This window comes from Rhamphochromis longiceps, linkage group LG7 (genome assembly GCF_057381845.1).
Source record: "Rhamphochromis longiceps isolate RC_006_pf linkage group LG7, R_longiceps_female_GT1.1, whole genome shotgun sequence".
NCBI lineage: Eukaryota > Metazoa > Chordata > Actinopteri > Cichliformes > Cichlidae > Rhamphochromis > Rhamphochromis longiceps.
In genome coordinates, this window is record NC_140563.1 from 1,542,146 (window position 1) to 1,569,017 (window position 26,872).

Consider the following 26,872-nt stretch of genomic DNA (forward strand, 5'->3'; position numbering starts at 1 on the left):
GGAAAGGATTTCTTACTTTTTTTACATTATCATTTGTAGTTTTGCACATTTTGTGTGCATTCAGATGTTTTGTTAGAGCAGCAGTAGATTTTTTTTTGATGATGATGATGATGCATGCAGGGCATGTTCGATAAGGCCTGTGCACTCCAGTGTAGAGTACATTAAAGGTTTCACATAAAACTCAAATAAAAAGCAACACGAGTCGTCTTTGCTGCTGCGTGTTTCCATGCTGTGTCTGAAACTTCAAGTTCAGCAGTTTTATTCATACTTTTGGCCACAAGAGGGAGTCGTTGCTCCAGGAAATGGTGAAAACTTGATCTCACAAAACTGCATTTTTTTTCCTACTTAAATCTTTAATATTATGAATGTATGTCGATGTTGAATAATAAGAATCTTTCAAATGAAATATCTTTGTTGCATTTATTTACATCTAAAGTCAGCAGTGACTTTGTAAATCACAACTTTATTTGCGGTCTAATGCAGCGGTCCCCAACCCCCGGGCCTCGGACCGGTACCGGGCCGCGAGAGTTGAGGCTCAGGTGTGAAATGTCTGGTTTTCAGGGTTTTTATCGGTTTTCAGCGTTATTTTGTTATCGTTTTATCGTTTACTCGGTTTTCCTGGGTCTTTTCACGTGTGTTATGAATAAATTTTCTTTTTTTCGGTACCGGTACTAGTTTCATTTTGTTGTATTTATCCGCGACACCTTAAAGGCCGGTCCGTGAAAATATTGTCGGGCATAAACCGTCCGTGGCGCAAAAAAGGTTGGAGAGCGCTGCTGTAAACGATAAAATGATGGAAATGAAAACGAGCTCCACCTCTAACAGTTTCACTCGTCTAATATTCGCAGTAAGTAAATTTGCAGTTGTGTATTTTTTTTTTTAAGCATATGAAATTTGACTTTGATCCTTTTTCAGTGTTTTTCTGTTGGTTTGAGTAAAGGACCAAAGTATTGAGCTCTGCACGTGTGTGTGTGTGCGCGCGCGCGCGTGTGTGAGCGCGCGTGTGTGCGCATGAGGCTCCTGCGTGACTTCCTTTGTCTTGTACATGAGAGCACCTTGATGTCAGAGGTAATGAGGATTAGTTTCGTCACAGATCATCCACTCCTCAGCTGCTCTCTCTTTTCCTTTGACTCTCAGATTAACTCAAATATGACAAATCGGGGGGGGGGGGGGGGTGTCCCAGCTGGACACAGCTGTGTATCCCAGCTGGACACAGCTGTGTATCCCTGTGCTCTCTCCTACCTCATCTTTTCCCAAACCAGCCGCCTCACCGGGTCTAATCCAGCTGTTCAATTAGAATTGAGGACAGTGTGGAAGTACTGTGTCCAGCCAAGGCCCAGCTCTGTGTCATCAGCCTGTTTTCTCAGCTTATCTCCTGCTGAGCTGATAATGAGATCTACCTGCTGCCTTCTGCTTCATCAGCACCATAAATGGTTTTCACTCTCAAATGCAGCACGAGGCTTTTTTAAATGGACATTTATCTGAACTGGTGAATGTTTGTCCACCTGCCAGGGACAGTCTGTGTTTACCTGGATGATCAGACAGACGATCTGCTCTTTGAACCAAATGAATCTGATAGCCATAAAATTGCCTCTTCCTGCAGTTGTTCTTTTTCAGCTCCACCTTAGAGCTCGCACGCCATCAGCCGGGGCGACCAACACGCCACGTCTTGTTTACCAGTTTTCTTTTTAACAACGGCTGTCCTGAATCCTCGTTAATCACCCTCTGGCATCGGGCCGTGCTTTCTTTCTCATACCTATTTCCCAATCCTCTCATTAGCTTTGTCCACCTTCCTTTCTTTCTGCTTTCATTCTTAAATCCCTCTGTTATAGTTGCAACCACTCTTCCTCAGGTTGGCGAGTAAAAATGACACCATAATGCAAAAAAGGCTGAAATATCCCCATTTCAAGTGTCAGTGCACCAGCGTCCTCTACACTGTACACTAGTGATGACCAGAAGCATCTGAACTGTTTTTGGACGCCTTACCTTCGTGTCAGTGTGTTGGATCCGACCGATGATGCCTCACTGGTGGGCGTCGTTTTCATAGATGTGACTGCTTCGATCGGGCTGTGAGTCCCACATGCAGGGCCGGTGTACAGTTTGGGCTCCAGCTGATAAAAGATATAAAATAGTGAAATAGGAAAAAAAGGATTCATACTTTTCCTCATCTTGACCTTATTCTAAGATAAGGAGTGATTTTTACTTTAAAGTCTTCACTGCTAATTCAAACACACATTCAGGCATCAGGTTGGGCTCTTAATTATTCAACAAGGTGTTTTCAGACATGTTTGGTTCATACTGTACTGACAGCATCACACAGGTTCTCAGCTCCACATCCGTGATGGGAATTTCCTATTTCACCAGACGCTCCATTGGATTGACAGCCGGAGGCCGTGCAGGCCATCGAGTGCAGCGAATTCACTGTTACAGTCAAGAAATCAGTTTTAAATGATTTGGTTTTGTGACATCTTGTGTTTGTCCTGCTATCAGAAGATGCCCACACTGATCATAGACGGATGGACGTCAGCAACAATAGTCCGCTAGGCTGTGGTGTCCAAACAATAAGGGCAAGAGCGTCCCCACCGCCTTTGACTGCTGACAGAAGTGGATCCATGCCTACCAGTCTGATCTACAGCTGGGATTTTACAAACATATTTAAATGTGATGAATATAATGAAACGAATAAGATTCAGATAAGATTATGAAAGATAACTGCGACTCTTTTCACAATTACTATAAATATTACATCTGCGTGGAACTTTTGAGTCTGAAAATGTTCAATAAACAGAAGTCTGGAGGAAGGAAGTGCCGACAGAGGCCTAAAGACACAGTATGCTCTCTTCATATTTTTACTGATTCAGTGACATTTAGGCTGACAGAGCGAAACTGTTAGACTGCTGAACGAGCTGAACGAGCTTTGCTGAAAAAGCTCGGACGTGGATGGGAAAAGGTGAAAGTGCTCCAACACGGCAACGATGATCAAGCGACTCACTTCATTCGTGGTGTCATAGGTTTCTGTCATGGAGGAAACACAACCAAGTAAAATACATGACGTAACAAATGTAGAGCAACTTAATATAAGAAGTTTTATAAACTCACAGGAAACACCCAGCAGGGCAGTGCAGACTAAAGCTGACCACTCCTCCTCTCACTCCTCTTCCTCCTGTCGTTCCAATCTATGACTGCATCAGTAATACACTTCTAAGCCTGACGCTTTATCCCTCACTACGCACTGACACGATGAAGGACTCACACATGCTGAGCAGCTGAGTTCAGTGACCCTGCAGTGTGGGAGCTTATTTAATCAGCAGAATAGTGAGAACGAATCCAAAATGATCGACATTCCTGTGAAAAGCAAAGATGAAAGAAATTTAGTTACTTTAATAATCAAATTGAATTGAATTCATCACTCGTTTATGATTCAGGTGAAGTCTCTGCTGCATGTGCTCACATGTTTAAACGACTGTGATCTGACAGAAAAGGGACCTTTCCCCTTACTGTTACAAACAATCCACCACCTGCTGGTTGCTCCGTGTTTTCCCGTGACAGCAGTTTATAGGTTACGGAGAAGTTTCCTCGCCGTTAATCTGCGATTGCTCACGGTCTGGGATTGGGCCTTGACCTTCAGGTGCTGCGGGTTAATCCCGTTAGCCCCGCGGGCATCCGCTGTGAAGATCTCAGCAGACCTGCGCCGGCTGTGCCACACTCTAGATCCGTGTACCACCGGCATGCAGAACCACCTGTAGGCACGCAGGTAAGCAACGCAGCTCTGTTATCACGTACACAGTGAAATGTGGAACTTTGTGGGTTACGTAGGTGGTGCTTTAAAACCTGATGGAGCAGACAACCGGTGAAGTTAATGTGGTTTCATTTCCTGTGCTGAGTGAGCGTGTGACCCTCCTTAAAGATTGTTTGAAGCCGGGACTTTAATTTGAACTTTAAAAAATAAAAATCTAAATACAATCAAAGTTAAATTATAATCTTGAACTATTTTCTTTCTTTTTTCTTTCCTTTTTTTTATAAGTGAAGGGACCATTTATAATAAGGATATGAGTTGATCCTAGGCACTGAGGATGACAGTTAGTAGATTACTTGGGGCCAGAGTTGCACTATTTAATGCCACAAATTTGAGAAGAGGCGCCTCTGATCTCTGCTGATGGGGACGACAGCAGCTCACACAGTTTTTCAAAGAAGTCTTCTCCGTGGATCATCCACGAGAGGATTCTTCCTTGAAACGATTCCCACTGCTGAAAACGCGACAGCTCCGAGCGCTGTGAAGCCTTTACCAGACCTTTGTTGTGCTGTATTATGTGTCTAGAGCCAACCTGTAGATGCAGCTGAATGAATGAATCTTTAAGACCGGCCCTCGTTAGCTCACCATCACTGATAGCTGCCCCCTCAGCCAGGCTCGAGTGATGCTGACAAAGGAAAATTAAAACGCATGTTTTAAAAGAACAATCTTGTGATTGACATTTAGAAATAATCCCAGCGTTTGTCTCGTGTCCTGGATGGTGAGATCACGGTGCAGGACATCCTCCGGTTTTACTGACGTCTCCCCCCTGCTGATGAGGATTATCTCAGTGGGCTGATGAACTGTCACCGAGGACAATATGGATAACTCGTGCATATATGAGTGAGATCAGTCAGCACAGTGGCTCTCCTGGAGGCTCTGAGACACTCCATCTTCAGTCGTGCGCACAGGCCGCTTCAAATGTTCTCGTTCCCACATTTCTTCCTTTCTGAGCGATCGACCCCCCGCGGAGCCTCTCGCTAAAGCAGCTTATGGTTTGCTGCTGCTGGAACAAAGTCCTGCCTCCTAACGTCCTCTAACTCTTGACTTCTGTGTGGGCTTTGCATGGCATGCATGATCCTGATTTCTGGGTGTCTCTCCTGTGAGCTGACAGTGTGTGAGCAACAATGAAGCAGCTGAACGTCTCTTTCAGGCAGCTGAAGAAGCTGCTTTAATGAAGCCACCAGTAAAGAGTTACTGATTTATTATCATTATCATCAGGACCATCAGCCGTGTTTGATGAGCGGCTCTTTAAGAGGCTGACTGTGTGTTTCTGTGTTTTACTTCAACAGGATGTTTAACTGGGTGGTGAAAGTGGTTCCCCAGCCTCCTGATGCTGGGACAGACGATGCTGCCAAGACCCCTGATGCTGTACGACAGCACACACACACACACACACACACACACACACACACACACACACACACACACACACACACACACACTCATACAGAGTAATTAACAGTCTATGTTTTCTTTCCTTGCAGCCAACCAAAAATAAAGCGGGTGAGGATTATCTGTAACCTTTTATTCTATTTCCACCTTTATCTTTATACGTGCACATGGATCTACAGCAAATGTCTTTAACTTCTCCTGCAGCTGCAGTGAAGACAGCTGCACTGAAAGATGCAGACGAGGTTTCAGAGGAAGGGTAAATGTTTTTGTCCATCAGCATCTTTGTGTCTCGCGGCGTGCACAGTTGCTGACTTCTACCTGTCTGCGTGCGCATCCTTTACAGCCAAGCGCAGACTGGAGTATTGGGCTGGTTTTCTAATGGGTTCGTCAGCGCGCTCCCACAGCCTGCGGGCAGCCCCCGACTCAGCAGAGCCAACTCTGAAGCCAAGGTAAGTCTGCAGATGACTGGAGTGAGTTTCTGTGAAGTCGTAGTCGTAGGAGATGATCTATAAAACACAGAATCTAAGCTGCTCGTCTCCCTTACGATGTGGAAATGTCCTGAGCACAGTTTAATAATATTTTATAAGGTACATCATCATTCAAGGCGTTTCTAACAGAGCACCTTTTTTCCAACACCAAATGTTCACACAGTTTGCCGGGGGCTCGTGTCCTAAGGAGCTGCTGTAAATGAGGCTAATGAACAGCTTTATTCCAGCGACACTAGCATGCATAAACTCACCACTGTGGCTCCTTCTCATGAAGAAATCCTCACGTGAAGCTATTTTATCAGCTGAGTTTGTGCAGCTTGTACAGTTATTAGTTCAAATTACTATAAGAAAGCAGAAGGACCTCCTCATGATCACCTCGCCAACCATGTGACTGATGAACCAACACACACGAGTGTGTCACAATCATTGCATTTGTTTTGTTGGTGTAAAGATGCACTTTTTCTGAGCTGTTTTATTTAAGGTTCATTTTATTTTCTATTCTTCTCTCTTTGTTTCTATATATTCAGTCCGGAGAAGATGGAGACAGGTACAGTATGACTGAACATGTGCTGAGTTTATAATGAACTCGCATGAAATCAAATGAAATCGTGCCTCCCTGTCAGGTCTGGAGTGATCACCTGGGTCACTCAGGGTCTGACCAAAGTGCTGCCTCAGCCTGACGACAAGTACAGAGAGACTGAGAAGGACTCGAAGGACGAGGAGCACACGGAGGTTAGAAAACAAAGCCAGAGAATATTTAACATTTAAAAAGTGTCAGTTTGTCCTATGAGCACATCGTCTCTGTGCAGCATGTTTGTCTTTAGGAAACGACAACACCAACACTAAACTTACTGAGTGTTTAATGGAGTTCAATGAACAGTTAAATCAGCCACACTGTGAAGCAGCGTGATGCTGTCCCACAGGCTTAAAAGACTAATCGCATATAAGGATCAAGGGTATAAAGGAAGTTGGGGGGTATCCTGTTAAACACCTTCACTGCTATCTAAACCAGGGCACCAACACTGATAAACAAAACAACACCGACATCCTGCACCTGCCATCGTCTCTGTGTTACGGCTTCTTTTAATCTCTTTCTGTCTGCTGTTCCAGGTGTACGACGTAGCCACGATGCCAGGTACGTTCCACAATCATGCAAACACACTGCATGCATGTTTCTAAAATCACCCTTGATGATTATGCAGTGAGTTAATAACAAAATGCATGAATGAAATGTTTGTGGGGGGGTTTAAACTCAGATTTCGATCCACTTCCCCACATCCCTGTGGTGGAGATGGTGTCAGACGACGAGGACACAGAGAGTTTGGCCCCTCACTTTCCTCCCAAGTGAGTGTAAACCACCTCCTGCTCCACGTGCACACATGGCAGCCGTAGCGAGGAATAATCTGCACCGCGTTGTCTGAATTGCTCCCCAAACACTTACAGGCGTCCTAATATTAAATACACACTAATGACACAAATCACCGAGTTAAATATTCTGCAGACGTTCAGGAGGCCCCCTTGCACGCTCTGTTTCAGTGTGGTGACCTGGATAAAGCAGATAGTTCCTCAGCCGGTCATACTGCCCCCTGGTGCTGTGCCCGTGGAACCGTCAACCAAGTCCTCCTGCACCTCTCTGGATAAAAGTAAAGAAAGCCTGAAAATCCCAGTTTAACAGCCAGAAACTGTGACTTTGTTTGAGGATATATTTTTTGTAAAGTGCTTCATGTTGTCTGCTCCACAGTTCTGTCTCCGCCGCCTGAATCGCTCAGTGGAATCTCACTGGATACTGAAAGCAAGGCCTCTGGGTAAGTCTTGAATAACATCCACGTGGATGAAGCGGGACTTGAGAGTGCCTCCTTTTTAGCAAAGCAGCATTTTGGGGGTTGCTCGTGGTAGATGTGTTTGCACAGTGTGCGGCACACTCCTGACACTTGGGTTTCTGCTCCACAGTGTGGTGAACTGGTTTGTGTCAGGGCTGGGTCTGAAGATGCCGCAGCCTATTTCTCCATCCAAGGATGAAGCTACTGTAAGTTGTGGGGAACAAACAACAAAACCCTGACACCTGATTTTTCTTCTGCCATCTACTGATTTATGTGTCCCCTGTTTCAGACGGTACCTGAACTCATTCAGAAAGGTGAGTTTTTCCTGTCAGTACTTTTGGATCCTGAGCGCCACAGTTCACAGTTCAATCAGCTGGATTACTATTCTGTGTTTTCTAATTCTAGAGAAGAGCGTAGAGTTTGTAGAAAAGAACAGAACAGAGTGAACCCGTCTCATCACCAGTAAAAACTCTATTTTGATTTTGAACAGCTCCTCTGCATCAGTGTGACATTTGCAGACTCTTGCATGCATGCTTTCTGTTGAAGCAGCTTCTTGTTTTTTCCTTATAGTTAATGAAGAGGTGTTTTGGTCGGACGGTCGGAGCCTAACTCAGTCCCTCTTCTCCTTCTGTTTCAGGGGGGAAGGTGCTGCGAGCCCCTTAAACAGCAGGAGGAGACGACTGGGGGATGCTCTGACCCGCACAGATAGACCAATAGGCTCATTGAACTGTCAGCAGACAATAGGGACTATAGGCAGCTGTGAATGAACACACATGAACATAGTAATATCTTAAACTCACCTTACTGTACTCTGTGCAGTTTAATATGAATGTAAACTAAATATAACACAGAAAATGTGTTTTATCCTGTAATACTCACATTTCCTGTTTCATACCGGAGCTTTTAGAAGTCGCCGTTTGCTTGAAATTACTGTAGGCTGTGCACCCAAAATCATTTCAATGCTTTTTTCTCTTAACTGACTGTAACAGTGATGTCCAGTCATGGTTTGGTGATTACATTTGCAGCTCCAAAAACGGGCTGTGACATTACTGTAACGTTCCCTGCGTCAGGGTGCGTCGTATGTTCGTGTTGCCATTTCACTATACAAAACAGCAGCAAGAGACACTGTAACAATCCTGACGTACCTACCATAGAGTTACACACCTTTTTATCCTTGATATGATGATTAAATGGCAGCTATGTTCAGTTATTATTGTGTCTCTAAAGGACCTGCGTATTTAATTTTAGTCCTGTTTCTTCAGAATATTTTGTGTTTTTTTGCTTAAAGAAAGTTGAGCTCAGTTTGGTTCTTGGTCATGTTGCTGTATATTTAAAACTTAACATCAAGCAGAGCCTGCACGACTCAGTGTAAGACGAGCTGCAGCGTGAGGCTGGTTTGATCTGCGTATGTATCTGCTGTGTAGCCTTGAACTGTGAAATGTGGCCTGGGGGTGTGTTGTGATTTAAGAGAAGCACGCTTGTCATGCAAATGAATGTAGTAAACACTGTAATGGAAGCATGAAGTGAGAATAATAAAGGATCAGTGTGTGAACTGATTTTGTGGCGCTTTCATCAATAACACCGATAACTGAGAGGTCTTCGAATCCTAACAACAACAACATTTCCTACCACCAATGAAATCGCAGCTGACGATCCTCGCAGCCCAATAGAATTATAACAGGATTATACTAGTTAAGGTTAAATCCCCCAGTTTTACCAACCAAACAGTTCTCATGCTTATCGCCCTCTCACAGCATCAGCCAAACTCAAACCAGACATGGTGCTGGAAGACGTGGAGTCGGACAACGAGGGCCAGCACAAATGTGCAGATGCTCCCAAAGCTCAAGCTCCGTCCGCATCCCTGGTTCCACCATCACCTGCACCCCAGCAGCAACAGGAAGTGACACAACCCTCACAGTCGCTTTCAGTGGAGTCACAGAAATGCAGCGCCGCCCCTCCGGAGCCACAACCGTCAGAGAGTGCCACAAAAGTATCTCTGGAAGATGCAGAGACCCAGACAGGCCGCTGGACGCCGTTTATTGAAAACATCAAGAAGGAGGCCGAAGGGGTGGCGTTGGCTACCATGGAGGAGCGGTAAGGATGGCGGACAAATGAAGAGAAACAGCTGCGTCCCTTATCAGATACTGAATGTTTACATCCATCATTGTAGCACCTGGATGCTTTTTTAAAGATATTCTCTGCTGTCATATTTAACACCTTAAGACAATGAAAACAGCCAACAAAGAGAAATGAACCTGATTTAATGTAAGGCACGAGATTTTCTTTATCATCAAATGATATTTAGCTCACAGCACAAGCATTTTGTCCTGTTTTCCTTCAGTCTGCTTCAGGAGAGGGTGGAGATGACCCGGATGGCTGAAGAGGTTGCCAGGCAGACAGCTGAGATGGCCGTTAGACAGATGGCCAGTGAGGGACAGTCCATCAAGCTCTCGCTGGGGAGTCAAGAGCTCCTGGAGGAGCCTGAAGCCGAGTAAGACGGTGTACCCAGAGCAAAAGTTTGAACATATGCTCAGGTTAGCTTTGGCAGCGAGAGCCTGTTTGTGATTTGACGTGAGGCTCCATGTCCACTCTGACCAGGCTGCCGGTGCCGCTAGAAGAGGAGAGCGAGGTGGAGATCAGCAAAGCCCCAGAGTAAGAATTCAAATAAGAGCTTCCTGGTTGTTAACGTCGTTGTAGGACTTTGTCTGTGTCACCGTGCATATCATAGTAGTCTTGTGCTGTGCATAGCAGATGTGCATAAATGCTGATGTTGTTGCTGCTGTTCCCCCGATTGATCCAGCAGCTTGTTGAAAAATAAGTAGCAATGCAACAATATAATATACAGGTTACTTTAAGCTGCAGTCAGGACTTTATTAGGTTATTTGATAGGAAATAAAGGATGTTCTACTAATAAATACACATAGAATAGTGTGTAACTGCATCTTCCAGCAACGTCATGCATTTTCATAAACTTTATTACTTTCTATACCTTTGGGCAGTTTAATGTGTGGACGTCTGCAGGCCTGTGCTACCATCAGTTTCTAGCAAAGTGAATTTTATGTCCTTTTATTTATCCGCGTAAAAAGTGATCTTGACATTAAAAATGTGGTTTTTAAGGGAGTTTCAGTTTCAGCTTTCTTTGTCATATGCAAGTTAGCACAGGGTCAACATTGCAATGAAATGTGTCAAGCTCAACAACAAATCTCTCAGCAGTATAAAACAGTATAACAGACTATTATACATATAAATGTACACATGTTTAAATAAAGACATTCTGAGCACTAAACTAAACTTTACAGAGAGAAATAGAAAGTGACGGGTATTGAGGTGTGTGTGTGTGTGTGTGTGTGTGTGTGTGTGTGTGTGTGTGTGTGTGTGTGTGTGTGTTTCGGGGGGGCACGTAATTGCATGTAAGTGGCAGGAGTGAGCAGCAGTACAAGATGGGCAATAGAAGTAGTAACAAATCTACCATAACAGTTTATTATAACGCAGAACAGAGCGCAGACACGGTGACATGTAGCTCAACTCCTTTGTAAATCTTGTTGACTAAAGTCTGTTTATCAATACAAGCATCGATATTGGACATAAAGAAATAAATAATCACTCTCTGTTACGACACTAGCACGGTCATTTTGTTATCAGCAGGTCCAAATCCCGCGGGTTCTCGTTATGTGATCTTTGCATCACATCACTGTGTCGTAGCAACCACAGCTTCCCTTGGCAACAGCGGACCCTCTTACCTCCGCGCGCCCGCCTCGTTTCCTCCTCTCAGCTGTTGCCCCGGTAACCCCGCGCACCTGCTGCAGCTGCTCCGCGTCCCTGGATTAAAGATGGACGGACATATCGGAACAGAACCTTTTCCTCGTTGTTTTTCTCATATTCCTAAAACCACCTGATGCAGTTTATGCGTCTCAGCAGCCGAATTAACGCGTGTCGATGCTGGTGGACATTTTTCTGTCGGGACTAATAAAGGTAAACACAGCCTATTTAAAAAAACGTGACGGTAAAGCTTACAGAGTTTCTATTTATCATAACTAACGTTTTTCATGTGTAAACAGTAACTCGTGTACAGAGTGAGCTTTTCTGCTACAGGTGGTCACAAAGTCGGTAAATTTGTGCTCAAAGAGAGAAAACAGAAGCTGAAGTTTCTTCATCCACAACAAATATTTCTGATATCCAGTAAAAAGCGTGACGGCTTAAATGACTGTAACCTGGTTTATGTGTGTCACGTTGGAACCTGCTGAAATATAAAAATAAATAGCAGGAACCAACTCTGTCATAATTGAAGTCTATGAAATGTGATTTTGCTGTAATCTCATAACGTTAAAACAGAGGAGAACCTCTCCTAAACTTTACGATTAAATTGACTTCCACAATAAGCAGTTCACACACTCAGTTTACAGCCTATTAGGGTCCAAATCCTCATTTGCAGTATGTGTCCAGCTAACAATAACAGCACTGTAAGAATCTGCCAACACAACCAGCTGTGACCAGTGTTGGTCAAGTTACTTGAAAAAAGTAATCAGTAACTGATTACTGATTACTCCCCCAAAAAAGTAATCCCGTTACTTTACTGAATACTTATTTTCAAAAGTAATTAATTACTTAGTTACTTAGTTACTTTTTAAAAACACGATTTACAACCTGAAGAGGTGATAAAGCGATAGATCTTTCAGCCCAATTCTACTTTTTCTACATAATCCATCATACAAAATGTGATCAGATGGAAAAGTCTCTTTTTAAAACTTGTTTTATTAGTTTTAATCTTTTAACTTTATGCATCAAGCAAAAATTAAATTATCTGCAACATTCTCTGACTTGAATAAATTAGTTTAACATTTAAACCTATTTTCTGCACATTCCAGCACATAAAATAAAATATTTTGTGTTTACACTCAGTCTTTCAAATAGATGCAAGTAAAACACAGCAGAAAATAAATAAAGTCAAAGACTCAGCGGCCCTGTTGCTCTATTTTCACCTGTAAAGCAGGAGTGGGGTAGGCGGAGGTTTACCCTGGTGCAGGTGTGCCGCGGTCAGTGGAAGAATCCGTGAGTTTCTCTGTGAGTTTCCCATTACGTCGTAGCTACTCGGTGCTTGTTGGAAGTTTAGGGGTTTTTTCTCTGTAAAAAGAAGTTTTCTTCCCACGCACAGCGGACACTAATGTTTTTGTCACTTTTTATGGAATCAAACTCAAAGTAAGGTCAGTACTTCCACGCTTTAAACGCTGCACGCTCATACTCTCTCTGCACTCGATATGTGATCCACTGTTGATCTGCACACAGCTGTTGTCACGAACGTCGCACTCGCTTACGTCACTGTAGTGAGACATTCTCGCAAAAAATCAAGGTTTTAGTAACGCAGTAACGCAGCGTTCCTACAGGAAAGTAACGGTAATCTACCGTTTTTGCAATAGTAATCCCTTACTTTACTGGTTACTTGAAAAAAGTAATCGGATTACAGTAACGAGTTACAAGTAACGCGTTACTGCCCATCTCTGGCTGTGACTTGGGTCACCATAAGAGGACAGCTGTGTTCCCTGTCGCTCCTGGGCCGCCCAACAACCCGTTCTCTTGTGCTGTTCTGCAGGAAGAACCAGGAGGAGCAGAAAGCTGAGACTGAGGAGCCCACCGTCACCGAGCCAGGTAGATGCAATTCAAATATATGTTAAAAATGTTTTTATCATTAAGAGGAGTTTCTCTCATTCAGCGTGACATCTTTAAGTAACGTCAACACTCTTCTGAACAGTATTTACAAATGCAGGACATTGTGCTGTGTGTATGATCATAGGTGTCAAACTCTGGCCCACGGGCCAAATTTGGCCCGCAGCCTAATTACATTTGCGAAGCCATACCAAATGACTATCAGAGCTGGCCTACTGGTATTATACAGCTAATGTATATATTGTTTAGTATTAAGCTTTGCTTGTTCCATATTCAGTTTTCCAGCAAAACCTGTTTGAGTCCATAAGAAAAGATTCATTCTTATATCTGGAGGAAGTTTTTTTTCATATTAACGTTAGCCCGCGACTTTGTTCCAGTTTTGAATTTTGGCCCACTGTGTATTTGAGTGTGACACCCCTGCTTATTGGATCTTAGAGCCGCAGGAAGAAGCCTCGACCTCACCGCCTCCGAGCAGTGAGCCAGTGGAGATTTCTGAGCCTAAGCCAGAACAAGCACTAGAAGCAGAAACCAAGAGCCCAGAAGCTCCTCCAGAAGCTGAGCCCATCACTGAGCAGCCGCAGAAAAACGAAGACGTCGGTCAAACTGCTAACGCTGACAAGGCTCCTGAAAAAGTAACGTTTGACATCCCGGGCCGTATCACTGCGTTACTCTTGACTCTGTCATGCTAAACTGCCCGACTGACTCAGTACAGCTAAAAAGATTTTTTTTTAGTTACTATCAAGAAATCGAATAATAATGTTCATCGGATAACTGGTTACTAGTTCCCAACTGTTGTGCGTGTGTTTTTGTAGGAGGAGGAAGCTACTGGGGATGACTGCGGTGGTATGTACCATCTTCTTATTGTCTTTCAGGAAAGTCTCAGATTGCTTATCTGACTGTAACGCCAGTTCATCTCTTTGGACTTTAAATAGTCGATTCATTCACTGCTTGAGTGTGACTGCAGAGTTCATCTGGAGACCAGAAGTCTGATATTGTCATTCTTGACTGTCTGATTGCCAGCAGTGCCCTTCTCCTACTGTATCTGCCTGTCGCCCTCTCTCTGTAGCTCCAGTCAGCTGCGATGCATTTAAGAGCTGCCTGATGCGCATTCCCTTCACCTCTGAGTGCCTCGACAACATCAACGCATTCTTCAAAGAGAACGGCATCACTCCTCCCCAAATACCTTCGGTGCCTAAACTACCCACCCGGCTCTCTGACTTTACCAAGTACTTACCCACCCTACCCCCAGAGATACGCCAAGAGCTCTCCCAGATCAGACTCACACAAGTTCCCCGAAATATTGCCCAGACTTTCACCGAGCTTTTGCCCCAAAGCTCGGAAGTCTCAGTGGGCCCTAGTCTGTCCGGTATTTCCCAAAGCCTCCCGAACGTCCCGCAGAAGCTCTCCCGGTTTCCGAGCTTGGCGCAGCAGTATTTCACGAACATTCGGAACCACCTCAACAGCCTTATGCCTCAAGATGCCTAAGAAACAACAACAACAGCAAAAACAGAAACAAGACAACAGTCAGCACGATGTAGAACTGAGCCGGCTCGTGCGACACTCCCCTCTCCCTCCTCCTCATCATCCACAGCTGCGATCCCGATCCCCTTCTCCCTCCTCCCCTAACGGCAGCATCCTCGAGTTGCCCAACGTGCCATCCTATCCACGCCTGCCGCCCATCGTCAGCTCCCCTTCCAAGCAACCCAGACCCCTATCACATCAGCTGTCTGGTCTATCTAACCCAGCATTCTTCATCGAAGATGACTCAGACATCTCAGCAATAAGACCTGCAGGTGAATCCACATCAGTGTAGCGTTCACTGTCCTCTCACTCCCTGTACATCCTGAACTCAGTCATACTGCATGCGAGTAAACGGCCGTCTCGTCATATGTGACAGACTCTAAAATCAACCTGGCAGGTATCTGACACTAAATCAAATACGAACCATCAGTAAAGGATGCTTGAGTTCAGATGTTTAGCTCGAGAGTCTGTGCAGGGTAAAAAAGTAGCTCTTTGTGTTGTTGAAGTACATTTTTGTGTCTTTTTGTGTTGCTTTGTCGTTCCTCGAATAAGCTCACCTCTGACCCCGAGTTTGCTCAGATCATAGACGGGTAAGGTAAAGAGCCGCACGGAGCTAAGGTGTTCCAAAGGACTGAAATATACTGATGCCATCTATTTTCTTCATCACTTTGATGAAGTCTGTCAAATGACTGTTGACAGAAGTGTGCCAGTGAATCATGAGCCAGATTAACCAGATTGTTTGGCTTGCAAGATTAGTAAACTAGTCCTTCACTACCAGGGCGTCTATACATGGCCTAGTTCATGCGTGAATCCTCTTCATTAGCCCGCTGTAGGTCGCGACCTTTCTCCCAGCCTGCCCTGCTCCTGCTTATACTCGTGACCTGCTTTGTCTTTTGCTTTACTTGTTTTGTGTTTTGCAGTACTTTCAGTAGTTCGTGACGCTCACGTTGCAGCATCAGTTTTGCCTGTTTGCAGTGATGCGGTTGGCCTTGACTAAATGAAAATAAATGTCTGTTTCTCCAGAGAGCTCCAACATCAGCCTTCGCCCAGCTGTTAATGTAGAGGATGTTGACTCTGATCATGAGAGGGCAGGAGGAGCAAAAGGAGGAGGAGGAGGAGGGGAAGAACAAATCCCCCAAATCCTCACCCCACAGGACCCAAAGCTTACAACCCTCACTGTTCCTGTGACCCCTTCAGGTCGTCAAAGGTGAGCTAACAGGGGATTTATACTTTAAATCTATCCCATAGGTGCAAAGCCTACGGATGTAACTGCACGTCGCGTTGACGCAGTGAGCAGCTGGAGGGAGGTGTTTCCTTACAGCTATTACAATTGTTTCGGCAAAGCCGAAAAGCTTGAGGGACAATTTAATTTACCTAAAAAACTCTGAAACATTTCACGGCCACAACAACGAGTGACGAGCTGGGCAACTAAAGGGGCAACATTTTCCATTTTTCCATTATGGATGGCTCCGCATGTGAAACGCTGACCTCATAAACACCACCATCCACTGACATGGTTTACACGATTAACACTGCTCTACAAATTCACAGCAGAAGACTGAATCAGCAGTAAAACTGCATAAACATCCATATTTTTAATATGATCACTAACTAAAATAATTATGCTCTTAACTGACTGGCTTCTATAAAACTCGCTGTAAGATTTAATTAAACACTAAATATTTAACGATACGTTGTTAGATGTTATTTTTGTAAGATACACTAAACGATGAAGATAAGAAGCTGTCCTGCTGTCTTTCCCGTGTTGGGAAATCGTGGATGCCGCGTCCTCCTAAAGAGGAGAGCAGCTGTGCAGCTTGTAATCAGATGGTACGGGGGCAGATTAGTGCCCATAGCACGTCTGTGAGGGCACCGTTCATGCTGAACAATATCAATATTGTTGTTTTCTCTGTCTGTAAATGCAGCTTTGGTTGTATGTTATCAACAGACTAGTGTGTGTTACGTTTAACATTTTGCACTCACGTTTTGATCTCAGTTCATCTCAACTAAATATTTTTAACCCTTTTCTCTCTCCTTACGCTTTGCATCTACAGTAAAGGAGATAAAGAGTAAGGATCCTGTTTGAATTGTCTCCTGGGGCTTTTGTGCACGCTCTTCCAACAGTGACCACTTCCACCATGACACTATAGATGTATTTGTGTAGCATATATGCAATCCTGCCATTATATCTCATAACACAGAAATAAGAAGTAGACTCACTGGGATACATGATCTGGGTGCGAGCTTCTCTTTGTCATGTGAAGCATTTTCATCCAAATATTTGTAGCAGCAAAAACAGAAATGCAGTTGTTTCATCATAAAAGGCGTTTGCTGTCAGAATTGTCACATATGTCTTTCATTGTTACATTTTCCATTTTGGAGTGAAATGCTTCACACTTCCTACAGTCTGTTATGCTTTCTGTGATTCATCCTACTGCCCCCTACTGTCCATCTTATTGCTCTGCAGTCTTTCCAGAGTCACTGCTGCTGCTTTTGTCTGTATTTTAGTGTCCTGCAGAACAATGTGTGTGCACTCAGAAACATATCCTATCCTTTCTGCACGTAAAAACTCTGAAAGCTGCCAAAAAGATTACGCACACAAGGAAACGGGCACGTACAGTTTATGCAGAACACAGAAAACAGTTTGTTTTATGAGTGGTTTGGAAAGAGCGCTTCCTGTTTTGTGTTGCTGTGTCTTGTGATGTTCTGTTGTAAACTGTGATGGCACTGTTTCTACTTTTGCACGGCTTTGTGCTTTTGGTTGTTTTCATAACGTAGCAAAAGTCAATAAACAAATGCATCACAATCCTGCTTCATCACTGTGTCACCTGCTGGTCACATTACTGTGAGTGATTTAGACTTCCTTATCTGTGTCCTGGATTAACTCCGTGTTTTTCCCTGCTTGAAACGCCGTTCTTCTGTTTGACAGTAGTGGAAGGAATCGCAGGAGCGTCTGGACAAAGATGTAAGATATCCGATCCTTACTGGTGTCCTGCTGCTTTTTCATCCACTTTCTAATATTTTATCCGTGCACTTTCCCATCTGAGTCCTTGCTCACTTATTTATTCAGTCATCATTTCTATTTTCACAGTCATTGACATGGATAGCTGCATGTAGCTTTTCCATAATCTGCAGTGATGTTAGGCTTTCCTGTGTGAAATAAAGAGAATAATGTGACTAAGGCAGCACAGTCTCAAAGTTGCCCCGTCTGCCTGACTTTGACAGCAGGAGGCTTCATTCTGAAAGCGAGGATGACGATGAAGAGGCAAGCATCCCCGTCAGAGCCTGGCCCAGCCAGTCCAGCCTGCACAGCACAGATGACGTGTGAGCGTGCACACACCAAGATAAATAAGTGACATTTACAATAAGAAAAATCGGCATCATCTAAATAAATTGATGTCTCCGTGTCCAAGTCTGAAAGAACGTCCAGCATCTTCTGCCAGTCAGACCAGCACGGTGGTCAACGAGAGGCTTCAGGAGCTCGTCAGGATGTTTAAGGAGAGAACGGAGAAGGCCAAGGAGAAACTCATCGACCCAGACAGCTCGGATGAAGACAGCATTATCACCTGTGAGTCTCGCACACAAACTGAACTGACACACGTTCGAGAAACAAAAGAAGTCAAAAAGATTTGCCGGTACATTTCAGTGTATGTGGATAGTAGCATGTGTGTGTGGATGTTACGGTGCACTTCACTTCCAGGTACGAAGATCTCGAGCCTTGCACAGCCATGAAAGCTGCCACTCAAACACAAGACTGATAAAATTACATAAAACTGCCCAGTGACTGTCACACACAGGTGAGCAGCTTCTGCCACCCACTCCTCAGCCACCCACAGAGTTTTACCCACAGTGTCCCTCATTCATCCCACTATGTAGTTAAGCCCTTCCCAAAGTAGCTTCCTGTAGGTCACAGTCTTAAAGACAAACAGATAAATCAGTGCTTTGTTTTTAGCGAGGGGGTTTGTTTTACAGAGAAATGTCAGTGTATAAAGATTTGTGACCCCAGGAAGCTGCTAAAATGTTGCAGCCAATGGGATCCTAATAAAACCAAACTAAGGTCTGTGTGCACACGTGTGCCACAAACACCTCTGACAACAGGCTGATCGCATTTTTCTCTTTTGTTGTCACGACAGCTTCTAGTTACATTTAGCATCTGTTATTGTAGCACCCAGTGAGAAGCTGGTCAGAGCTAACCCTTTGTGTCACTTTTACCTGTGCTAAAGTCCAACATGTCATCTGTGGCACCCTGTAAACAGCTGTAGAGTCCTGTGGTCTGCTTACAGGTGGATAAACCTTTAACACTTTATTTGTTCCAGTATTTATATAAATGTCTACCAAATGCTAAGAAGGTAATAAAGCTTTGCTGAATCCTGTCTTGAAGGCACTGTTTTCTTTCTTTTTGGCTCTTCCTTCCTCCAGCTCCTCCTCAGCCTCCAGCTCCTCAGCCTGCTCCTGGAGCTCAGCCGCCAGATGAGAACGAGACGCAAGCAGGTCCGTCAGGAGGAGGAGGAGTAGAGAGCGGAACGGAGGAGGAGCAGCCTGGCCGTTGCTGCAAGGTGAAAACACCTCGGTGGATACGAGCCTGTGTGCGATTCCGCTTCCCCGCCAGCATCGACCCTTTCACCAGTGAGAACCCAGCGAATGCGTCACCCTCTACCGCCTTCAGTGTTGTGCTGGACAGTTACTGGAATCATACCTCACACACACCCACAGGCTAAGCCACACAAATCGGACCAGATATTTCTGAGAAACAACCCCACACGCATTTATCAAGTGCTTTGATTCTTATCTTTAAAGGAAAAGAACACGAGAAACATGACATCATGTGAGGTTTGGGAAAAGGTCAAACGACTGCATTGTCCTGTTTTTACAGAAACCCGTGTTCCAATCATTTACTTTTCTTTGTGAGACTTTATCTTTTCTTATTCTTTTGCATGTTTTCTTTAATAGCACTTGGATCTTGCATGGTGGTAGCTGATGCTTTCTTAGTTACCGATCCAGTCTCTCCTGGTCTACACTCTGCACCTCTGTGAACTGTCCACTCACTTAATTCCCTGATTTCTTCCTCTTGTCAGACCTGATGTACGTGCTCTGGATGTTTTTGGTGTCTCTGGCCTGGAACTGGAACGTGTGGTTCATCCCGGTGCGCTGGGCCTTCCCCTACCAAACCCCGGACAACATTCACTACTGGCTGTTAACCGACTACCTGTGTGACCTCATTTACATCCTGGACATCGCTGTTTTTCAGCCGCGCCTGCAGTTTGTGCGTGGAGGGGACATAGTGGTGAGTGGGTCAAAGGAGTAATGTGGACACTTGTTGTAGTTTAAGAGTATAATTGTGCACATTTTGCTTTTGTTACAGTGTGACCAAAAGGAGATGAGAAAGAATTACATGAAAACCAAACGTTTTAAGGTAAAACATTAAGAAAGTGAGGTACATGTCAAAGGTTGTGTTTTCTTTGCATTTAAAGGGTAGAATCAGTCATTAAAGTGAGATCCTGTCGTCTCACTTTCAGTTTGATGTGGCCAGCCTTGTTCCCCTTGAGCTCTTCTATTTTAAAACTGGCATCAACCCTCTGCTCCGCTTACCACGGCTGCTGAAGGTGAAACCCTGACACCACACACCGAACGTCTCCTCCAACAATCTCACTGCTCGCTCATTTCCTGGGCTCCACATCACCTTTAGTTTTAGGAATCAGTCATTTACAGTTTCGTCACAGTTTCAAATACTAAGCTCTACAAATATGTTCCTTCCATATCTGCAGATCAAGTCCTTCTTTGAGTTCAATGATCGTCTAGAGGCCATCTTGACCAAAGCCTATATCTACAGGTCAGCGTCACACTGCATTGGTCGTGTCCTGATATGTTAGCACTCGAGTGGCAGGAAAAATTGTGACTGCATTGTCCTCATTTCCATTTTGAAATAAAGTTTTAAGAGACATACAAAACTACCGAGTCACAGAACCAATCTGCTGTTAGATATGCATTTCATGTATTTTCCTGTGTTTTCCGTCTCTTAGGGTGATTCGTACCACCACCTATCTTCTTTACTGTCTGCACTTTAATGCCTGTCTCTACTACTGGATCTCTGACTTCATAGGACTGGGACTGACTGAGTGGGTGTACAATGGCGAGGGTAACAGGTTGGTGGGCTGTTTTTAGTAGCGGCCATGTGTCTTTTAACCAAATGACTGCTTTGAAGATAAGAACAGAGTGTTTCTCTTCTCAGTTACATTCGCTGTTACTACTTCGCAGTGAAGACCCTGATTACCATTGGGGGTCTGCCAGATCCCACCACCCTGTCTGAGATCATCTTCCAACTCATCAACTACTTTATCGGAGTCTTTGCTTTCTCAATCATGATTGGACAGGTAGGCGCACACGTGCGCCTCATGTACAGTGCCATGAAAAAGTCTTTGCCCACCTTCCTGATTTCTTTTTCAAATATTTTTCTCACACTTAAATGTTTCAGGTCATCAAACAGATTTTAATTTTACACAACGATAACCTGAGTAAGTATAAAATAGTTTTTAAATGATGAAAACAAAGCCAACATCTACCTGCACCTGTGTGAAAAAGTATTTGACCCTTGGTTAAATGATGAATTAACTGCGACTGACAGTTGAGTTCAGTTTCACTAACCGCACCCAGGCCGACACTGGAACGTGTCTGACAAAGCGAAGTCCGCTAACAGAAAGCAGCTCATCACTGCACGATGTAAACAAACATGAAGAAAGTCATCGGCACCTGTCAGTCTGGAAAGAGTTACAGTGCATTTCTAAGGCTTTGGGACTCCAGCGTTAAAGAGCCTGGAACTATGGTGTGTTATGGCCCTGGCCATATTTTGGATCACGTTGGCTGGATTTTGTTCTGTGTGTCCTGTGCCTTTAAGAGTCTCTGCAGGTCCTTCCTGATTGGAGAGCTGGCAGCTGCTGATTGGTTCCATCATCAAGTGGCTGTTTTAAAAACTCTCTCCAGCAGTTGTTCCCCCTGACAGCAGCAGAGCCGTCCTCCGCCTCCAAACCTTTATCTGTGATAAACTTCTGTGTGTGACTTCAGAGAATTGCTAAGTTTTGTATACAGTGTGTAGATGCTTTCACTTATAAAGAGGCTCTGAAGCAGAAGGCGTGGACTGCCTTCCTTCTCTTGTTTATTCAGTTAGGGAGTTAGCAGTAGCGCTTGCCTTGTGTTTGCTAGCACCTCCGTTTTTGGAATAGCTTGTTCTGTTTGTTATTTTGGCCTTTGTTCACCCCGGAGTTAAAGCTTTTGGTTTTTGGTAGCAATAAAACCACCTTAACTTGTAAATTGGCTTCTGGATATGGCTTTGGTATGGAAGCCCGTTTCCGCCACTAAATAAAAACAAAAAAGCTAGTATCCATAACTCGAAATTTCGAGAAAGTAACTCAAAATTAAGAGAAAATAACTCGAAATTTTGAGTTATGGATCCTTTTTTTTTTTTTTTTTTAGTGGCGGAAACGGGCTTCCATACTTTGGGGACCGGGCCGGGGTCACTCTCCTTTTAACCCTTATGTTGCGCTCCTGTACTCCTAGACCAGGACGTAACGGGTGAAGCTTCCAAAGGAGTGAAAAAAAGTCTGGATGATTGTCAAGACTTTGGGGAAATATTGTGTGGACGGGTGTAAGACTAACACAGAGCATCATACAAACGGTCCACAGTGGTGGTGGTAGCGTGATGGTCTGGGCTGCTCTCATGATCTGAAACATTTAAATGTGACAAATATCGAAATAGAAATCAGAAAGGGGGCAAACGTGTGTAACATTAAAAGCTTGTGATTGTTTCGGGACACTAATAATCCTCATTTTGCTCATTTGTCTGTCAGATGCGCGATGTTGTCGGTGCAGCTACAGCAAGTCAAACCTACTACCGCAGCTGCATGGACAGCACTATTAAATACATGTCCTCCTACCGCATCCCGAGAGACGTCCAGAACCGGGTCAAAACCTGGTATAACTATACCTGGCAATCACAAGGCATGCTGGGTGAGGAGGACGTGATATATTTGCATTCATCTTACGCATGCAATGTTTCAGTCACACCTGACCCTTTGCTTCTTCCTTTACCGTCCAGACGAGCAGGAGCTGCTGAATCAGCTGCCAGATAAAATGCGTCTGGACATAGCGATAGATGTCAGCTACTCCATTGTGAGCAAAGTCCCTCTTTTTCAGGTAGGAATTAGAAATACAAAATGTAGAACATACTGGTAGGCTTCACTTAATCTCCCTTTTTAAAATACTTTTATGCATCTGGAGAAGTGACGCCAGGTTGTTTTATTTTGGCTCTCCCTCCTGACAGGGTTGTGACAGACAGATGATTTTCGACATGCTAAAAAGCCTGCGCTCTGTCGTCTACCTCCCGGGGGATTATGTCTGCAAAAAGGTACATGTGCTTATTTCTCCATGTTCTGGTGTATGAATCATGTCAAATATTTTCAGCTTGATGTTTTTTGCTTGATCTCTGTCTAATCACCTGGCTCGGGTATTTCACTTGTCTAAGGGCGAGGTGGGTCGGGAGATGTATATCATAAAGGCTGGAGAGGTGCAGGTGGTTGGAGGCCCAGATGGGAAGACTGTATTTGTCACTCTTAGAGCAGGATCAGTCTTTGGAGAAATCAGGTAAAGACGTGGCGCACAATTAAGAGTAAAAGTTTTCAAACAGAGTTACAGTGTTTTCACACATGCAGACAAGCACAGAGCCAAAAACTGTGATGGTCACACTCCAAGGTCCCAGAACCATTTTATACATCAAATCAAACAGTTACACTTATAGAGAAATTCCTCTTTCCTAAATGTAAAAATGCACCTTTCTTTTAAATAATGCTGTTTTTAACCACAGTGCTCTTTGTTTGGTAGCTTGCTTGCAGTCGGCGGTGGTAACAGGCGCACAGCCAATGTGATTGCTCATGGCTTTGCCAATCTATTCATCCTGGACAAAAAAGACCTGAATGAGATCCTGGTCCACTATCCAGAGTCCAAGAAACTGCTGCGCAAGAAAGCCAGGTTGAATATGAATAGAAATAATATTTGTCCTGTATCTGTACTGTATGATTTCCCCTCACTGCCAGCTCATCAAACGCTCCGGTGCTGTCGGCCACCCATCATCAGTTCAAGTAGCTATCAATCCAAAAGCACTTTAAAACACCCAGCACAGGACCAAAGTGCTGTACAGAAAATCAGTTAAAAACAAAAGAATAACAGAAAACAGCAAAAATTAATAAATATATACAACACATAATACATAAAAATTAAAACAGCCCTATATTAAAAGAAAACAAGCAAGAAAACAACATCTTAGCTCAGAGAGATAAGATGGGGCAAGGCCATGGAGAGGTTTAAAAGAATTTTATTACAGTAATCCAGCCGACCGCTAACAGAGGCGTGGATCACTGTCTCAAAGTGCTGCTGTGAAAGAACTGGCTTTATGTTAGCCAGCTGCCTCAGCTGAAAGAAGCTAGATTTTACCACTGCCTTAATCTGACTGTCAGACTTCAGATCACAGTCCACTTTGACCCCCAGGTTTGTGACAGCTGGTTTAACACACTGGGCTGTGTGGAATCTGCCTTTTTTCTTTAGAGGGACATAGATCTGACAGTCATCAGCATACAAGTGGAAAGCAATGCTGTGCTTTCTCAGTACAGAACCAAGAGGAAACAGATATAAAGAAAAGAGGAGGGGGCCTAGAACTGAGCCCTGTGGGACACCACACAAGAGGGGAGGACGACACAGAAAGTTCACCACTCCAGTGCTGTGCCCCTAATGCCCACCCAGTGCTCCAAAGGAGAGAGTAAAAGGATCCACTGTATCAAACGCAGCACAGTCCCAGCATCAGTAGCTAAAAATATGTCATTGAAAACCTTTAAAAGGGCTGATTCAGTGTTATGAAAGGGTTTAAAACCAGATTGGAAAACCGCTAAAACATTTTGCTTTCCCAAGAAGGTATGACTATGCAGGGCAGCTCGAGTTCCCCCTTTTTTCTGCTTACAGTTGTCGTTAGCCGGATTATCCTTGTCTCAAACACAGGAAGATGCTTAACAAAGGAAAGAAACCTGAACCTAAAGAAGAGGCTAAGGAACCCCCTCTGGTACCAGCAGCTCCTGTCAGGGCAGAGACGCCCAAACTGTTGAAAGCAGCTCTTGAGATGACGGAGAGATCGTCGGGACTTAAAGGCGCTTTGGCAAAAGTCAAAGAGAAGACGAACAAGTCCAGCATCTCCTTACAGGTAAACATGCTCAAACCCTGAGCTAACCCAGCAAATCATCTACTTTGAATAGAAGATTTATTTACTCTCCTCTTCCCTTCCCAGCCATCCATCTCCTCCCCCCTCCCACCTCCATCCCCCGCCTCCAGCTTGGAACCTGACAGGGAAGTGGACACGCCATCACCCATGTCTGCCGGCTCTCCGACATTTCGCTCTGCTTCCCGGTGTCGGTACTCTGCGATGCCTCAGTCACCCTCTGAGTGCCACAGCGACACAGTCACGAAGGAGCCAATCAGTGATGATGAAGGAAACGGGAAGAGGAAAGAAAAAAAGTCGTGATTACTTTCTATTTATTTAAATGTATTTTCAATTGTATAGCGCCAAATCCCAATAGCTGCTGCCTCAAGGCGCTTTAGGGGAAAGACTCGATGATATTAGAGAGAAAACCTCAGTAATCAGATTCCCCCCCTATGAGCAAGAACTTGGCGACAGTGGGAAGGAAAAACTCCCCTTTAACAGGAAGAAACTCAGGGAGGGTCTCAATAGTTTGAATGATCGTTAAATAATAATATCTATAATTATAGCCTAATGCATTTAACACATTGTACTAGTTAAGTTTTATAGCTCATCTAATGTAACAGGAAACTGTCAGTCCCACGATTTCTGGCCCATTTTCATCGTCTGCACTGAGTTTATGTGAGTAAATTCATTGTAGCTACGATGAGTAAATTCTGCAGGATTGAACTTGTTGTCTTTCTGTGAAACAGGAAAGGAGAAAATGTTTTTGCTGTTGTTGTTTGCTGAATGTTTACGGATTCTTTTTGTAAACTTGAAAGATGCCTTACATGTCTGACTCTGTTGTGTTGGTGTAAGTTTTGTTTTGAACAAAGATACTGGGTAAGGTTGTAGCAACATCTCCTAACTTCAGCATATTTTACACATTGATACATGATACATGTGTAATTGTAAAGCAAACAGTTTATTACTATGTACTAAGAACCAGCCTACTGATGGAATTAACCTCACTGCGGTCGATCTTTTTATGTTTTCTTTTGTTTTGTACAATAATGTAAATATATCTGTTTTTGTATTTATTTAGCTCTCACAGTTTAATTTTAAGTCACTGTGCTGGTTGTGTTGTCACAAGACTGCAATAACTGTAGAAATGCAAAATGCTTCACTTGTGCTGTAAATGCTTAATATAATCGCACAGCAGTACTTTTGTATAGATGTGCTAACTGTAGCCACAAGCCAGCGATCCGTACTGCCAGACCATAGAAAGGAATCATCGACAAAGGCCTGTTTTTTCGAGTAAATTTTATTGAAATAAATGAGTTTTCGTCATATTTTAGCATCTGTTCTTGTCTTTGACTTGTCATAAAGGTAAAAAGAAAAAAAGACCGAAACTAAACAGGAAACAACAGGACGTGAAACCAGTTAGTTCTGGTGGTTGAAACACTAACCACAGACCAGGATCTGGTTCTTGGTTCAAATCAAGAACAAATTTGACATTTTTACTTGCTGGTGTTTGTTCCAACATATTTTAACTTTACTGATATTAAACTGGAGGTTTGTAGTATTTGTTGGGGGGAAAGGGGCTTGAATGATAAATCTAGTTAATATCTTTGTTTTTATTTTATTTTCTGCAGGTCAATACGTGGGTTAATTAATTCTTAACAGCCAATCCCCACAGTAAAGTTGCGGTCTTCTCTCATACAGGGGACATTTTTCTGCATGAAGTCATTTTAAATGTTTTTGCAAGATTTTCCAAACGTTAACTTGCACTGCGGATGTTTAGTATTTTTACGGCGTGTTATTGACCCACAGTCATATCTGTTCCATTTTTGCACAGATCATCACCTGCATTCATGTATATATCGATCCGCTTTGCACTTTTAAGTTTTATTTTTGTTTATTTAAGTGTATCTTACTTATGTTTTGCACTAAGTACCGAAGCAATACTGTCGTAAACCTGCTCACC

The 26,872-nt window shown here is 43.8% G+C and overlaps 1 protein-coding gene across 1 annotated transcript; it reads left to right on the top strand.

The window, feature by feature from the left end:
* Positions 1-130: 130 nt before the first annotated feature.
* LOC146664471 (uncharacterized) lies at positions 131-26,197 on the top strand. The gene is made up of 36 exons (XM_085411559.1): positions 131-5,161; positions 5,278-5,296; positions 5,390-5,441; positions 5,529-5,634; positions 6,201-6,220; positions 6,297-6,405; positions 6,784-6,808; positions 6,930-7,017; positions 7,210-7,316; positions 7,415-7,478; positions 7,624-7,699; positions 7,783-7,807; positions 9,248-9,587; positions 9,835-9,984; positions 10,092-10,145; positions 13,081-13,136; positions 13,590-13,786; positions 13,967-13,997; positions 15,699-15,882; positions 16,730-16,744; positions 17,901-17,999; positions 18,089-18,243; positions 19,095-19,301; positions 19,751-19,959; positions 20,038-20,088; positions 20,192-20,278; positions 20,441-20,505; positions 20,696-20,818; positions 20,905-21,046; positions 22,517-22,676; positions 22,765-22,862; positions 22,990-23,073; positions 23,191-23,309; positions 23,547-23,693; positions 24,714-24,912; positions 24,997-26,197. The coding sequence occupies exons 1-36, from the start codon at positions 5,084-5,086 to the stop codon at positions 25,228-25,230; spliced, it is 3,975 nt and encodes a 1,324-aa protein (XP_085267685.1). The 5' UTR covers positions 131-5,083; the 3' UTR covers positions 25,231-26,197.
* Positions 26,198-26,872: the final 675 nt, after the last annotated feature.

Coding starts and splice junctions, on each gene's coding strand:
- LOC146664471 (XM_085411559.1), top strand. CDS start 5,084: ATGTTTAACTGGGTGGTGAAAGTGGTTCCCCAGCCTCCTGATGCTGGG. Junction 19,960..20,037: donor TGCGTGGAGGGGACATAGTG/GTGAGTGGGTCA, acceptor CTTTTGTTACAG/TGTGACCAAAAGGAGATGAG. Junction 22,677..22,764: donor GCAATCACAAGGCATGCTGG/GTGAGGAGGACG, acceptor TTTACCGTCCAG/ACGAGCAGGAGCTGCTGAAT.